Source organism: Dermacentor silvarum, chromosome 8 (assembly GCF_013339745.2).
Source record: "Dermacentor silvarum isolate Dsil-2018 chromosome 8, BIME_Dsil_1.4, whole genome shotgun sequence".
Taxonomy (NCBI): Eukaryota; Metazoa; Arthropoda; class Arachnida; order Ixodida; family Ixodidae; genus Dermacentor; species Dermacentor silvarum.
This window is the reverse complement of record NC_051161.1, coordinates 127,819,269-127,835,921: the sequence shown is the minus strand read 5'-3', so window position 1 is coordinate 127,835,921 and position 16,653 is coordinate 127,819,269. Positions and strand designations below refer to the sequence as shown.

The 16,653-nt window shown below is 47.4% G+C and overlaps 2 protein-coding genes across 8 annotated transcripts in view; both read right to left on the bottom strand.

Moving 5' to 3' along the window:
• Positions 1-16,653, bottom strand: part of LOC119461693 (neprilysin-1) — a 559,943-nt gene that overhangs the window by 340,868 nt on the left and 202,422 nt on the right. The window lies entirely within an intron of this gene.
• Positions 228-16,498, bottom strand: LOC119462408 (uncharacterized). The gene is made up of 5 exons (XM_037723755.2): positions 16,333-16,498; positions 10,615-10,738; positions 9,095-9,453; positions 2,666-2,922; positions 228-517 (listed from the first exon to the last, which is right to left on the bottom strand). Exons 1-5 carry the CDS (start codon positions 16,486-16,488, stop codon positions 238-240), a joined length of 1,176 nt encoding a protein of 391 aa, XP_037579683.2. The 5' UTR covers positions 16,489-16,498; the 3' UTR covers positions 228-237.

Below are 16,653 nucleotides of genomic sequence, written 5' to 3'. Positions count from 1 at the left end.
TTCAGAAAAGACATCTTTCTCATTTAGTCATTCTAATTTAGCAAAAACCTAATAATAAAAGAACTTCGCTCGTATTATATAGCCGTGAACAAACCATGCCGTAACACGTTTCCAATCTCCGGTTTCGGGGGGTTCTTTTCCCTTGTTTGGAAGTGTGAAATCTTAATTCTGTGTTTGCGTTAAAAGCGCCACCGTGAATCAGTTACCATCCAATGTAATGACTGTGTTTGCGTTCATTCATAAATGGCTCGCAAAGAATCGTCCAACAGACGATTTGCGCCCGCTCGGCTGGCCCGACGTCTGCTGGACAATTCTTCCGGGAGGTGCGCAGTGAGAGGGATCGTCGATGGCCACAAGGCTCAGGTTCGCACGAGCGGCGAGAGATGGCGTCACAAGTTCGAATTCCTCGCTCCCGTTCGATCCGCGAGGAACGTCCTCGTAGACGCTGCTCAGCCGCACTAGGGCCGCCATCTTGAGGAAGTAGGCGCACTGCTCAAGCCGATCCCACGGAGAGTCTCTGCGTACAAGGTCACCATGAAGAACGCCAGGCGTAGAACTAACACACACAATTTGCGGGAGCATATCTACTTCTGTTGTTAAGAGCTAAGTAAATATGTTATTACGTTTGCGCGCCATAAACAAATCATAGTTTGAACGTAGAGCTAAGGAAAAAGATAATTTGTGCTGTATTATAAACTCATCATTTTACACTGCCAAAAAAGTAAGTATTACCATCAAAAGAGGCTTGGTAAGCTAGAAATTGCTGAGTAACTAAAGAACGGTGGCGCCGCCATCTGGAAGTTTGCGCACCATGTCACCGTGACGTCATGGATTAGGACAGAGTCTGCTCGGACCTGGTGTACCTCATATCTCTTTATCGCTAAAGAGCGACTGCATTGCACTTTAAAAAATCCAAAGGCTGAGCTTTGCAAGTTTAAGAGAAATATTATTCAGCCACAGAGGCCCAGATAAGAATAAATGCATTGAAATCGATGACGCGGGGTTGCCCTACGGTGCCAGCGTTTCATTGCAAAATTCCATTAATTCAGCGTTGACCTTCATTATCTCACTTTTTGCAAAACCCAATTTTGCAAAATGAAATAACAGACTTTGTAAAGAAATTACTTATAAGCTCAAACAGATATAGTGTTTAAATATAATATTCCTTTAGCAATTACTGCCTGCGTAAGGGTGAGAAGATTATTCGGCTAGCTATAATCGTTAGCGTGCGTATACTGCCCATATCATTTTGTCCGGTCAGTCTACGCTTCTGTATGTATATCGTTCGATTGTGCTTCCTGGAAGCATTAACCTCAGCCGCTAGCTATGAAAGGTTGACCTTGAGGTAATGCGAGCCACGCAATACAAATGCAAGTACAGCGAAACGCCTTCATAACGAAGTGCTCGTAATGCATGAATGGGTGCGACGGTTCACAATTACATCGCAGTTCATGAGGACCTGGTGGTGTACCTGCCAACCGACGAGGTATACAAAGCAGCCTAAGGCAGAAAGACGCGAACGTCAACGACATTTATTACGAACTTTGCTTTTTCTGGAGTTCAAAGCTTAAGTTTTAGAGCGCAGCTCTTAGGCGCCCGTTCCTGCGGCGAGCGTCGGCGGCATAACCAAGCGAACGAGCACAGCGAAAGATGAGAGCGAACGGGGAGCGCAGCCGGGGATGAAAAAAGCGACGAGAGCGAAAAGAGCGTGAGAAAGAGGGTGTAAGCGGCACCCTGAGGCGGAAAGCGGAGGAGGGTATGACGAAAGTGTGAGAAGAGCAGCGTAGTGCCGCCCACGAGGGATTTGGCGGCAATGGCTACGGGATAGCGGCCGAGTAGCGCGCGTCGTCTGTATGGAAACAAAGCGCTGCATGAGTGAAGGTTGTCTGCGGCGGCTGATGATAATCGCGCCCACGCGCTTCCTCTCGCGATCTCCCGATTAGCGAAGCCGTCGCGCCACACTTCGCTCCGTTTACAACGTGCCGGATGAGACAGATCGTAATCGTCGGTGAATTTTTCTTGTTTTTCTACCGATACAATGCCTGCGGCAGCATTCCACTCAACCGTCGAGCCCTTAGTCCAGAGGTGTGCGAATATCCGGAACGTCGAAATAATCGAATATTGACAGGACAATTTTCAATTCGATATTCCAATCGAATACTCTGTTAGTACGTAAGAATATGTTTCGAATGCTTGAGTAATTATCAAATATTACACAATACACAACTGCGCTCAGCCAAAAAAATGGGAGTTGGACAAATGTCATCGCCGCAGTCATATAGTAAACATTAAACATGAGAATTATGTTAGGTTAGGTTAGGTTAGGAATAGGCTACGTCGTCGAGTGAGGCACAGCTTACCGGCTAATCCGCGATCATTCGCACTCTCTGAGGAGTCCTGGGTATGCGAACAAGGTACACATTAATTCGTAATTCTCCATTTGCACTTTATTAAGCAAGGGTTCATAACGTCAAATGTAATGACCGAAACTTGTTAACTTTATTCTAGGGTGCAAACATCATTTTATATCATGGCGAATCGAGTTGTTCATTATTCGAAAACTACTCAAAAATATTTTACACTTGATTCGACTCACTGCTAGCGCTATTTGATTCTTATTCGATTCGGTAGAAAAAATGACTGTTTACAATCCCCTAGCACGTACCTGTTATTTTCGCCCTTGTTCAATGCGACGTCAAGGTTGGCGGACGTAGATACGCGGCCGAAGACGTCGCCTGGAGTCTGGGCGAGGCGTTCCATCCTGTCCAGAAGAGTGCGAGAATCGAACTCCGCGTCGTCGCGCGCCCATAGCACTAGACGCGGGGCGTTGGCGAACACGGGCGCCCACTCCAGCATCATGGCACGCATCGAAGACAGAGCGCGGCCCTCGATCGACATGTCCTGGTACTTGTCGGATTCGTTCTGGGCGTTAAAACAAGGGGAGACAAGTGAGAAAGGTAGGCCCCTAAAAACGCCGAAGACATTTTTTGCTGCGTTAAAGGCGTAGCTTCTCGTGGCGTAACTAAACAGAAGCCTCCGGCTGGGCAAAAGCTTACTACAGAAAAATTCTGAGGCGATTTAGTGGTAAATGCGAAAGAAATGCGTCACCACAGTCAGAACCATGGTTTGCACCGCATTCAGCTCTTTGCAAAGCGTTGTTCAGGCACTCACTCGACACACGACCTGCCCCTGACGGTTACCCTAAGCAGACCACGGTCAGTTGAACTATATATAGTGTGTGTGTGTGTGAAACATGAGAAGCACAACTTCGCGGTTAGCTTAGGTTTATTCACCCAACAGTTTGTTTTCAAGTATATATATATATATATATATATATATATATATCTGTATGTACCTTTACCGTGTGACCGGCTTCCAACACTTCCCACACAAAGATTTTTTTTCACTTTGACATTCCTAGCCCTAACGCAGTAATACATGTGTATGCATCACAAGATGCTCGCGAAATTAGACGTTTTTGATACCGGAGCTCAGAAAAAAAAATGTGGTTGATCCCTCTTATATAGGAATCGGTATAGAACACGAAAGTGAAACGTGTCTTCACAGAAGTAGTGTAATGTTTATTGCACATTGATATATAATGTCTATTGGTGTTTTGTGGCTAAAGCGCCCTTAGGCGTTGATGCACCCACGCTGACGCCTGGTGGCACGTCTCCTCCATCACGACTACCAACGTCGATGACCATGAGCAACCGTCGTGCATATGGAAGCTGCACTACGCTGCACACGCTAGCACAACGCGAAAGACGAAGCACGTAACTGACACACTAATACAACGCGCAAGACAAAGCACGTAACTGAATCGTCACCGAGTCAAATCAGCGCGTACAGCGCGTCGTAATTGCAGCCTCCGCGATCAACTTCAGAAACATTTTCAGAGCTAATTGCGGAGGCCACGCTCCGCTGTGCTGAGTACGGTGAACGCCACCTAGGTGGCGTTGGTAGTGCTTCTTGATGCCAGCGTCCCTTCGAATGCTGGCATCGAGGCGTCGTAGTGCTGAGACCACCGAAGCGTTCACTGTCGGTGCGCGTTAGTGTCATAATGCAGTACTTCTCTTTTCTGCTCGTAGGCGGCGGCACCGCCCCGAGCAAGAGCGCGGGTACACGGAGGAGTGTTAGATATATAAGGCGCGTCTGTGTAGCTCTCTGCAAATGCGTTTGTGGCGCAATGGGTTAAACGCTCGGCGATCTATCGTCGCGGACCGAGAGGTCGTGGGTTCGATTTCCAAATTTTGCATGTTTGTGGAACTTTTTCTTCTGGTTTCTTTCTTTGTATTATGTTCGTGTACATTGTAAGAACGTCATTCCGTATTTCCGTATGACGTATTTCCGTGACGGAAATACGTCAGTGAAGTCTTGGTGGACCCCGGCATAAAACACTTTCGTGTTAAAAGTTCCACAAACATGCAAAATTTGGAAATCGAACCCACGACCTCTCGGTCCGCGACGATAGATCGCCGAGCGTTTAACCCATTGCGCCACAAACGCATTTGCAGAGAGCTACACAGACGCGCCTTATATATCTAACACTCCTCCGTGTACCCGCGCTCTTGCTCGGGGCGGTGCCGCCGCCTACGAGCAGAAAAGAGAAGTACTGCATTATGACACTAACGCGCACCGACAGTGAACGCTTCGGTGGTCTCAGCACTACGACGCCTCGATGCCAGCATTCGAAGGGACGCTGGCATCAAGAAGCACTACCAACGCCACCTAGGTGGCGTTCACCGTACTCAGCACAGCGGAGCGTGGCCTCCGCAATTAGCTCTGAAAATGTTTCTGAAGTTGATCGCGGAGGCTGCAATTACGACGCGCTGTACGCGCTGATTTGACTCGGTGACGATTCAGTTACGTGCTTTGTCTTGCGCGTTGTATTAGTGTGTCAGATTTTTTTTTCACTTTGACATTCCATAGCCCTAACGCAGTAATACATGTGTATGCATCACAAGATGCTCGCGAAATTAGCCGTTTTTGATACCGGAGCTCAGAAAAAAAAATGACAGCAGATCCACGAGGTGAATGATGATGAGTGGGCGAAGCTCCGGAGGGAATCATCGGATCTCCCGCTTAAGGGGACGCTAGCACAAACGCGTTAGAAACGTGCAGTACTCTCTAGTAAGGGGGAGCGGCCACAGCGTCTTACGCAGCCATTTACACATGCCGGAACGTGCACCGCGTTTGCCGACGCCATCACATGACTGCTGAGAGAGTATACCCCCCGTATTCATAAACGCTCCTCGACTTGAACTTGACTTGCCACCGCTTTGGCGCTGAGCCGTGCTCCCTCAAGGGCTGCAGAAGATAGCGCCAACCTTTCCCTTTTCCCTCAAGAACCACTTATCATCATCATCATCACCGCTTTGGGCAGCGCGTTCGAAACGCGTTGAAGGTAAGGTGGAGAGGCCACAGCGTCTTACACCAGCTTCTTACACGGGCCGTAACGCGCTAGCACAAACGCGTTAGAAACGCGCTAGAAACGCGGCCTTTCGTTAATGTTGGGTATTTATAGCCATCGTGGTGCGTTTGTCCATGTCCGCTTCGTGGCGTAGTGGGCTAACGCCGCGCGCTCGGAAGCGAGGGGTCCCTGGTTCGATTCCGCGCTACGGACACAACTTCGGAATTTTTTTCTCATTTTTCTCAGACTGGTTACACACTACTACTACTACTACGACGGGGACGGAACGGGTGCCGCCATAAGGAGCTTCGCCCCTAAAATATTGGAAGGCGATTCAACCTCTAGTTGTCGTCAAGAAAGACCAAATTTTCCGGAGCGAGCCGGGGGGGAGAGAGAAAATAGCACGTACTTTCTCTTTTAATGCTGGGCTTTCACTTGCCAAGCCCAGGATATGATTATGACACATGCGGTAATTGGAGACTCCGGGTTAATTTGGGTTACCTGGGGTTCTTTAACGTGCGCCGGGCGTGTTTTTTCAGATATCAGCCCCATTGAAATCCAGCCGCCGCGGCCCGGATTTGATCCCGCGCCCTCGGGTTTAGCAGCGCAATGTCAAGCAACTACAGCACCACGGCGGGTAACAGGCAATATTAACGGCATAATTTCTTGTGTTAGCTGCGCTGGAGCGGCAACGTTTGATCCACGTCACCTAGATAATTAATTGTCTTCCAATATTTTGTCGCCCTCCTCTTACTCCTTATCATCATTATTATCAGTTACCATCATTATGGTCATCATCATCATCTGCCACCAGTGGTCCCAGTTGCAGATACCAAGTGGCATATACCTTCCCACTCAATTCCAGAGAGTAGAGATCCCCGTAATTCCACTCATTCTTACTCCTTGGAAGCGTGAAAGTTGGAGGATTCCCACTCCAGTAGTAACTGGGCTGGTTCATTCCATGCGGCCAATTCTTATTAATAGAACGATTTCACTCTCTTTACTATGTGCGCTTGCGTGCCTAGTGGCAGAAAACAGCATATTCTTGAAGTCTCACCAGCGTAACAAATAATGTTATGTACTATTTTCTCACAAACTGAAACATGCTTTATGGCCCTATCTCTTGAGGGTGTCGTTACCTGAAACCTCTATGATTATCAATCACTCGAGTGAAGCAAAATGTAATATAATCTTACACCATGTCCCGAGCACTTGGACTCTGTAATCCCCAACAAGGTACATAAATAAAACCAAGGAGAACGCCGATACATCAATACCGCGCCGTACTCGCACAGACGAGGCCTGTGCGCAGTGCTTGTTGATGGCACTCACGAAACGCTCGAATTCGGAACCATTCCCACCACCCAGACTCTTGTAGCTGAGGAGTGCATCATACTACCCGTTGTCACCCACGTCACCCAAAGCCTTTCCCCACGCCGACACAAAGAAAATCATTCCGGATTGACAGGACACAAATTAAGCCTTGCGTTTTCACGGGACATCATATTGAATCACATGTATAGATTCTATCGAATAAGGCCATTCACGCCCTGCCAACACGTTCACTTGATCTGGCTGCCTCGGCACGTCTCTCTTTTTGCAGCGAAGCTGTCTATATGGCTAGGGTTTGATGCATTTTTCGTGTCCGTCAACAGATGTGCGTCGGCAGAAACTCAGCTCCCGAATTTGATGCAAAATTGCTTCATTCTGTGCAAAATCTTATACGTCTCATCACTTGGATATGCGTTTTCAGTAGATTATTTATCAATCGGCACCATCTTCACAATCAGGAGACTCTCAGGTAGGACGCTGGGTTTCTCAAAGATTTGCCGCTGTGCGACTGGCGTCGGCTATGTATACGCTAGCAACGCCCTCTCTTTGTCGCCATCGTCGTTCCAAGCTCTTGCGTGCCTGGTTTCCTTCCGCTCCCCCGGCATGGCGGTCCCGTCGCGCGTGTCTAGTTTCCTCCGGTTCCCCGAGGTGGCGGTAGTCTTCCACACGAATGTATGCCACCGATCAAGACCGCCGATCAAAATTAAAGTGTGCGCGCGTGTTTTTCCTAGGGATGACCGGCTTCGCCACTCAAGAGAAATAAAATTTGCTTATACCTTTGATATAAATTCTGTGTCACCTCTATGTCGTGTGCTAAACTGGTTCGCTGGTAATCCACCTTCACAGCAGTGGAATGGTGCTTGATTTCTTTCCGTTTCTTTCTTTCTCTCTTTCCTTCTTTTGTTTATCACTATACAATGTGATAGAAGGCGAGAGGAATAGCCATTCGCTGAAGGCCAGAAGGATCCCTTGGCCCCGTTCGAACACTGGCACAAGCGGGAAAACAGTGAACACAAGCAGTACATCAACAACAAAAATAAAAAATATATGTGATACAAAGTAAAATACAAGGTCAGAACGAATGAGGGTATAGAATGATGCCGAACATTTTCTTGAATAACATGAACATAATAAATCCTAGGTGCTGAGCATTTGCCTAACATATTTTGTGCCATTTTGAGGAACCTTCCATTTTTCTGTTTTTCTTGTAACATACACTTGTTCATTAACACAAAAGGATTATCATATCAACAAAAATGAAACATGGCCGCTTGCAACAAATGCAATTTTCACGCAATAGTTTGACTCAATATAAATAGGTTATTATGATTGATTAAACTTTTTTGCCAAACACACACGTTGATTCTAAGTCAATGTATTGTCATTTATCTCATGATATTCTTCAGTATTCCTAGAAGCTTTGACAAACTTATTGCTGTCGTTGGTCCCCAAACCCCCCCCCCCAAAAATAGTATAGCTGAGAACCAAAGGGCGCGTTATAAATCATCATTTCCACCTACTTTCAAATGAAGTACCGGTTCCGGTTTAAAACATCCGTTACACGACTAAGTTTTGTTAAAATAGTAACCACGTGATCATCCCATTGCATTAATTATGACAAAAGAACGCCTAGTATTTATACAGAGAGACAGCAGACTGGGTTAGCCGATGTTCAAGTTGACGTTAATAGGGAAAATGAAGCTGCGTGGGCAGGCCATGGAATGCGTAGGGTAGATAACCAGTGGATCAGAGTTACATGATGGGTGCCAAGAGAACGGTCGAGGATAGCAAACAATTATGTGGGGTGACAAAATTAGAAAATATGCCGGCACAACTTAGACCCGGCTAGCGCAAGAAATGGGTGATTGTAGATCGCTGGGAGAGGCCTTCATCCTGCAGTGGACGCAAAAAATAGCCTGACGGTAACGACGACTTTTATAGACCTTACTGTCTGTATCGTTGAACCCCTAAAGGAAATGTCCCCCTGGGAAAAAAACCTGTTTTCCCTTCGAACAAAACATTACAGCCTTAATTTTTTGCAGTGTATAACTTAATTGTTATGAGTTGTCCAGACTTCTTCTAGTCTCTCCAAGGTACCATTTCCTCCTCGGAAAATCACTGCGCTCGCTCGGCTGTCCGACAACTTCACTCTCCAGGCACCCAAGGAAGAGCTGTCTATCTAAGCCAAATGAATCGGAACACTATTTGCAAACCTCGTGTATCGAGAGACTCTGCACTTCTGCGCGCAAACTGCCTTATGCAGACGTTGTTCTGCAAGTATTCAAAATCAAGCTCGAGTCAACGCAGGATAAAAGCGCATGGCATATATGTGGCGCGCCGTTCGCCTACCAGCAGCGCCTTCCTGAGAGCCCAGCTACTGTAGACTGCGGGCTTCGGCTCCACCACGAAGAATATGAGCCTGAACGATCCGGGCGGGTAGAGGGACGGCGCCGCCAATCTCCTGCGGATAAACGCTCGCCGGGCTGCGTTCTGAGGGCGCGTGGACACCAGCGCGACGAAGGGGCCGTCGAACGGTTGCACGGGCCATTTCCGGTACTCTCGCGGATAAGAGAGCATCTGGGGAAGACGGTACATCGCGGCTAGCACGTCCTTCGCGTCGGTCGAACCTGGTGGTCCTCGCCGCACTAGCGCCGTGTCTCGGTAGGCACCGTGGCAGGAGTCGATGCAGAGAACTAGCTCACCCGTCACTACGAGTGGCCAGACAGAGAGAGAGGGCTGCGTCACTTAATCAAACGCGCTTTACCCACAGCGCTGGCACATAGGAAACACTCGCGATTTCATTGCAAGTAACTTGCACTAAGTGGGCGATATTAACAAATATGCTTCACGTAGTGGAGCCTATTCATTACCACATTTAAAGTACTACACTTACTTAGTCGAACCTATTTGAAAGTATATTAAGAGTGGTATATAGTATAGCAGTGGCAAGAAGGCGAAACCGAACAGTCGACGCTCACAGTCGTTAGTCCCACATAGGTGTCACTTAATAAGCGGGAAACGTATGAAAATGCGTTCCACTTAATGGAAACTACATGGAACTAGATTAAAAGACTATTGCGTTTGTGTGTGTGTGTGTGTGTGTGTGTGTGTGTGTGTGTGTGTGTGTGTGTGTGTGTGTGTGTGTGTGTGTGTGTGTGTGTGTGTGTGTGTGCGTGTGCGTGTGCGTGTGCGTGTGCGTGTGCGTGTGCGTGTGCGTGTGGTGTGTGTGTGTGTGTGTGTGTGTGTGTGTGTGTGTGTGTGTGACTGCGCCAAATGATCGTGCAGTTTGGTAGCTTCATACATAACCTGTCTAACGTGACACGACTGATGCCGCCGACGACTCGGGACGCGAGCGCGCCACAATAACCCCTGCAGTCACAAATTAATATGGACTGTCGATCACTGCGTTCGAGTTAAGTAATTTTATTCCAAAGCACTGGCTGACTGCACTGAAAGAAAGTGAAAGTGGTACGGCGATGGCTGGTGCATTTTAAAGTGAGTATTCTCAATTATGCAGTCGCTAAATGTAGATATAGCGTTGCATCTTTTCATAAAAACACCGAAGATACTCACAAGCTAGTTATTGCTTCCAAGCATTGCGAAAAAGAAACTATTCTTTTGCCATTCCTGGCGAGAAGCTGTACGTCATACTTCCCGTACTCGGCGCAGTGAAATATCGCGAAGTCACTTTGAGTGGGTAGTTTGCTCAGTTTACCCGAAGCTCGGTATTTGCGGTTTTTCCGCGTGCAGGCACTTGACAAACTAGGTAAAAACAAGCCCCGTATTCATATTTGTACAGCGTGACTAATGGGGGTTGAAGGCTTAAAGCTGATGTCTACTATCGTGGCGAACAGTGACGGCAGTCTCACCTGACGAAGTAGCATTCTTCGCTTGTTGTGGACCTCGCGCACTAAGTAAGTAGACGATGATGGACAGGGACAGCACCAACAGTGACAGGGAGGAGAACTGGATGAAAGTCCGATTGATCTTGTACTGCGAAATATAGGGCCGAATAAACATGTCTATAATGGAAATAGTATTTCGCCATGGAAGTATTAATAGATCTGGCTGGGCTACGTCAGAGACCTCGAAAGTTCGAAACAACCTCCCAGGAAGAGCGTGTCTAGGTGGAGCTTCTATGAAGAGCTCCAATCATATCTTAAAAACCGATAGATTTAATTTATTTTAGTTAGAACCAATTTCTTAGATAAAGCATGCGTATAAATAAGTTCAGTTTGGAGATGTCGATTAGCTTAAAAAAGGCGAAATTACGGCACCCAAACTGCATCGTCTAGGTCAGATTAAATTTTTGCTAGTTAATAATTTATTTATTCACTTTAGCGAGCATGTTGAAATTGTGAAATAGAAACCCAACAGTAGGAAAATAATAGTTTCTTTAGCAGAAATCCTAAGCTTAGCACCACTTTCGAGGTGTGCGTGCCTAAAATAACGTACAGAACACATTGGGGTTCTTGTCAATTGTCCCACCATTTGCAGGGCTATATTTTCTAGCCAAAATTGGCGGGGTGCAATCAATCTCTCTATACGCCTTTCATAGATTATGAAAAGGCATTTGTTTCAATAGAGATAACAGCAGTCGTGGAGGCATTGCATAATAAAGGATTACGGGACGCATACAGGAATATCTTGGGAAATGTCTACAAAGATTCCACGGCTACCTTGCTTCTACACACTAAAATTATAAAATTGCCTATCAATAAAGTGGTAAGCCAAGGGTACACAGTATCTCCACTGCTATTGACCGTAAGCTTAGAAGAATTATTCAAGCCAATAGATCGGGAAAGCTTAGGAGTGAGGATCAACGGCGAATATGTCAACCTTCCGTTTGCGGATGACATTGTCCTGTTAAGTAAAACTGGGATAAATTGTAACAAATGATTGAGGACCTTAAACGAGAAAGTATAAGAGCAGGGTTGGCTATATATAGAGAAGACAAAGGTAACATTCAATAGCCTGCCATGGGAACATGAATTCAGGATCGCCAGTCAGCCTTTAGAGTCTGTACAGGCGTAGGTTAATCTAGGTCAGTTACTCACAGGAGACCCTGATCATGAGAAGGAAATTCACAGAAGAATAAAAATGGGTTCGAGTGCAATAGGCAGGTATTAACGAATCCTGAGTGGGAGCTTACCGCTATCGTTCAAAAGAAAAGTGTACAATCATAGCACTCTACCGATGTTAACACAAGGAGCATAAACTTGGAGGTTAACAAAGACGCTCTAAACAAGTTGAGGACCACGCAATGAGCGATGGAACAAAGAATGTTAGGTGGAACATTAAGAGACATGAAGATAGCGGTGTGGATCAAAGAGCAAACGATGGAAGCCGACATTCTAGTAGACATATATAGAAAAGAATATAGCTGCGCAAGCCATGTAATGCGCAGGGCAGATAAGCGGTGGATCGACTATAAGAGTTAAACAATGAGTGCCAAGTGAAGGAAAACGCAGTCGAGGACGACAGATAATTAGGTGGAGTGATGAAATTAGTAAATTCGAAGGTCCTTGTTGCAATCGGCTACCACAAGACAGGGCTAATTGGAGATCACTAGGAGAGGCAACCATCCTGCAGGGGAAATAAAAAAAAAGCTGATGATGACGATGAGTCTCTAGCCTATACGGACGAAGTATTTCCGGCCTGTAGCCCTCCCCTGGTTCTCTGCCTTCTGGGGATTAACCCTCTAAAGCGCACACAGAGTTCCACATCAAGGGACGTCAGAACAACTTGTTCACATTTATTTCAGGCAATTAGAAAAAGGAGTAGTTAAATGGTATTTCAGTAAAAAATTTTGTATTGCAGTTATTCGGGGATTATTTTACTGATACTTTCCTCCAGCATCAATAACGGTACTATTACCTATACGTTAAGCATTTTGCGCACAAATCGGAATGTTCAGGGATTAGGCAGGGTAGCATGAATGAAACGTTGGGCCAGAAAGGTTAAAATTTAAAAAAAATATGGCTGAGATTCAACTATTGTAAAGCTAGTTAACCAGAGCGAAAGATCTTTTTGGCTTGGTTTTGCAAATACTGTGCACACAGTTTCTCATTAGTCCACGCTTCCGCGCCTGGTAAGCTTCTTTATAAAGTGCTAATCTGGCCTGCCTTTGCTGCGGTGTTTTAGCAGCCAACTTTGCCTTTGCTTGAGATTTCGCAGCCTGCCGTCGACCTATATCTACTGTATGATTGGATTCAGCCTGTTACTTGTGCTAATGGGCACGCACAGACGGCCCTGCCGGCGCGCCATCCATGGCGAGACTGAGCGACCAACTGCCGGCGAAGCAGCTTTTAACCCTCGCCTGGTCACGTGGTACAGCAGCGGCGAGGGTCTGAGCGAGCGCAGGTGTGACGCCTCTCTGCAGCGGATCACGTGGAATGACGTCACACCTGCCGCACTTGCGCTCCGGTGGCTCGCGCTCGGGCGGCTGAAGGTCACTCTGACGCGATGAATGACCTTGCGAGACATGGCGTAGAAGGTCTTTCGCTCTAAAATATATTCCTCCTTTAATCCGTTCCCACTGTAGACAAACTTCGGCTGCAGATAAGTTTTTTAACACGAAAGTGTTTTATGCCGGGGTCCACCAAGACTTCACTGACGTATTTCCGTCACGGAAATACGTCACACGAACATACACGAACATAATACAAAGAAAGAAACCAGAAGAAAAAGTTCCACAAACATGCAAAATTTGGAAATCGAACCCACGACCTCTCGGTCCGCGACGATAGATCGCCGAGCGTTTAACCCATTGCGCCACAAACGCATTTGCGGAGAGCTACACAGACGCGCCTTATATATCTAACACTCCTCCGTGTACCCGCGCTCTTGCTCGGGGTGGTGCCGCCGCCTACGAGCAGAAAAGAGAAGTACTGCATTATGACACTAACGCGCACCGACAGTGAACGCTTCGGTGGTCTCAGCACTACGACGCCTCGATGCCAGCATTCGAAGGGACGCTGGCATCAAGAAGCACTACCAACGCGTTCTCGCAGAAGCACTACTAGGTGGCGTTCACCGTACTCAGCACAGCGGAGCGTGGCCTCCGCAATTAGCTCTGAAAATGTTTCTGAAGTTGATCGCGGAGGCTGCAATTACGACGCGCTGTACGCGCTGATTTGACTCGGTGACGATTCAGTTACGTGCTTTGTCTTGCGCGTTGTATTAGTGTGTCAGTTACGTGCTTCGTCTTTCGCGTTGTGCTAGCGTGTGCAGCGTAGTGCAGCTTCCATATGCACGACGGTTGCTCATGGTCATCGACGTTGGTAGTCGTGATGGAGGAGACGTGCCACCAGGCGTCAGCGTGGGTGCATCAACGCCTAAGGGCGCTTTAGCCACAAAACACCAATAGACATTATATATCAATGTGCAATAAACATTACACTACTTCTGTGAAGACACGTTTCACTTTCGTGTTCTATACCGATTCCTATATAAGAGGGATCAACCACATTTTTTTTTAGACTTTCGGCAACCAGTGTACGGTCGTTGAACTGGTGTCCGGCAGCTCCGTGCTGGTGTTTCTGTAAGACGTTCTACAAAAGCAGGCCATACAGGCACAATTAAGCAGGAGACACACGGTACGATTCGTCGTCCGATCCGACGTGCGGCGCTGCATGCTCCGGCATACGGCATACGGCGATTCGGCCCCACGGGACGTGCATCCGAATGAGCGACCGGCGCGTAAGCCGCGCCCAGATTCTGCGCCCCAGCTTGTACGCTCGGAAGACTTGATATCTTCGTCGATAAATACAAAATAAACAACTTTGCGCAATGCGGCCTCGCTCTACATGAACACTGTCAGAAAAAATTGTGTCTTTGCGAGTGATAAAACACTTCGCAACGGTGTGTTGTCCACTGACGGCTCCGCTGACAGCCAGCGATAGGGCCGGCAGGCCTAGCTCGGCGGACGCCACGGCCGACGGCTCTTGCGGCACAGTTCGAACTCGACGAAGTGCGCTTATGCTTGCCAACACGATTAACACTCTACACTTAGGTTACTCATAATTAAATACAATTGGATTACTCGGTGCCGTCGATGCGAAGGGCAAGCGTGGAAGCTAAGCGAGCAGCCTCGCTTATACGGTCGGTGTGTGCTGTCTCCCTGCGAAATGCTGTCGCATCGCGGCTACCGGCCGATCTCGCCAGTAGTTGAGCTCTAGTACTAGGCGCTGCTTTGCAAAACAGGTGCATGTTCGAGATGGTTTTACCGAACAAGTAACTATATTTCGTGTCCGAAACGAATTGTGGTAAAAATTAATCCGGAGCCCTCCACTACGACGTGCCTCATAATCAGAACTGGTTTTGGCACGTAAAACCCAGACAGAAGAAAAAGAAGAACGAATTGTAGCAATGCTGTTGCAGCCGGCAAGAAAAAAAAAAGCAGCGAGAAACCGGCCCGCCGGCGCCGCCTCTGTGGACGGAACGTCAGAGAACGTCAAATGTCAGGCTAGCTGTCATTGGCTGCGGCAAAACAATGGTGCGGTTGTCGGACGCGTCGGACGGTGAAAATCTGTTCAGTCTGTCGCACGCCGGGCATCAGATCCGGCGCTTCGGCGCGCCAAAACGCCTCGGTTACGGCTGTTGTTCCGGCGCGTCGGACGCCGGATCGGACGCCGAATCGGAGCGTGTCTCCCGCTTTAAGCGCATGCGTGCGTGCGTGCGTGTGTATTGAAATCCGCAGCGCCTTCCCCTCGTCGCTTCTTCGCAAGTGGTAGCTCCTTTAACCTGACAATTGTTTCATATCATTGGTTAGCCTAACGTGCATAATCGATCACAACACTTTTGTCTATTCTTGACAAAAAAATTCACATGGTGTTTCTGAAGTGAAAACACTGAAACTGCGGTTGAAATTAGAGCCGATAAATGCGACAAATGTTACCCGTACAAAAAATGTCCGATCAAACGTTTGCTTCCACTCCCTTTCTACAAAATCCAACATGTTGTTCAGTCAAATCCACCTAATACTCATCATTGCCATCCTGCTTGAACGGCAAGTTTCTCGGCAGAAGCAGACGCTGTGTCACCAGATTTTGCCCAGTACTAAACTCCATGGCGAGGACAGTATTTTAACCCATTGGCGGTGCCATGGACTAAACTGCTTATGCGAGTGACGCACCGAAGTAGCTCGCGATGCACTTGCCGCGCAAATGTGTCATGAAAAATATGTCTGTTAATCGGTGCCCTCCTGGACAGCACCTCATTCCCCATGATTCTCGATTGTTTCGGACTTTGAAAAAAACTAATTTTATTTCGTTTTTCAATCAGTTGAAACACGCCCAGTACTTATCTGGGGTAACATTTGACAGAATGCTCACAGCGGAAGAACAAACGGGACACACAGGCGCAAGCACTTATTTCCATTTTAAGGTTAACTTCAGTTTTACAGATACACATATTTAATTTGTTTTTCTAATGCACGATTTCCGTCACTGATATTTTCTTGCCCACGCGTGTCTGGTGTTGATGCGTTCACGAATTCGTATATGTTTATCTCTGAAACTGAAAATAAACATGCCTGCTGCTGCGATATGTAGTCGCGCTTCAACATTGCGGTTTCGTTTGGTCACCTGATCTCTCTCCATGGGGATGCAGTAATCGCATGACCACTTTCGACGCGATCCTCTGCCGTGAACAGAAGACCGCTTGATGCGATGTGCTCGCCTATACCTCTGCGGCCGGCAGCCGGTCAGCCTGGTCATGGCCCTCATGGGATACCTAGTCATGAAGCGTCTCGTTTTCCTGCGAAAAAGATGGCGTCAGCCTCAAATCACCCAGCTTCACAGGCTAGAAAAATATTACCGAAGATTCAACGTCGTTTCGGAATCAACGTTAACGAAGGTTTCTCGAATAGTTCCAATGAAATGTTATGAGATAAGACACAAGACGGG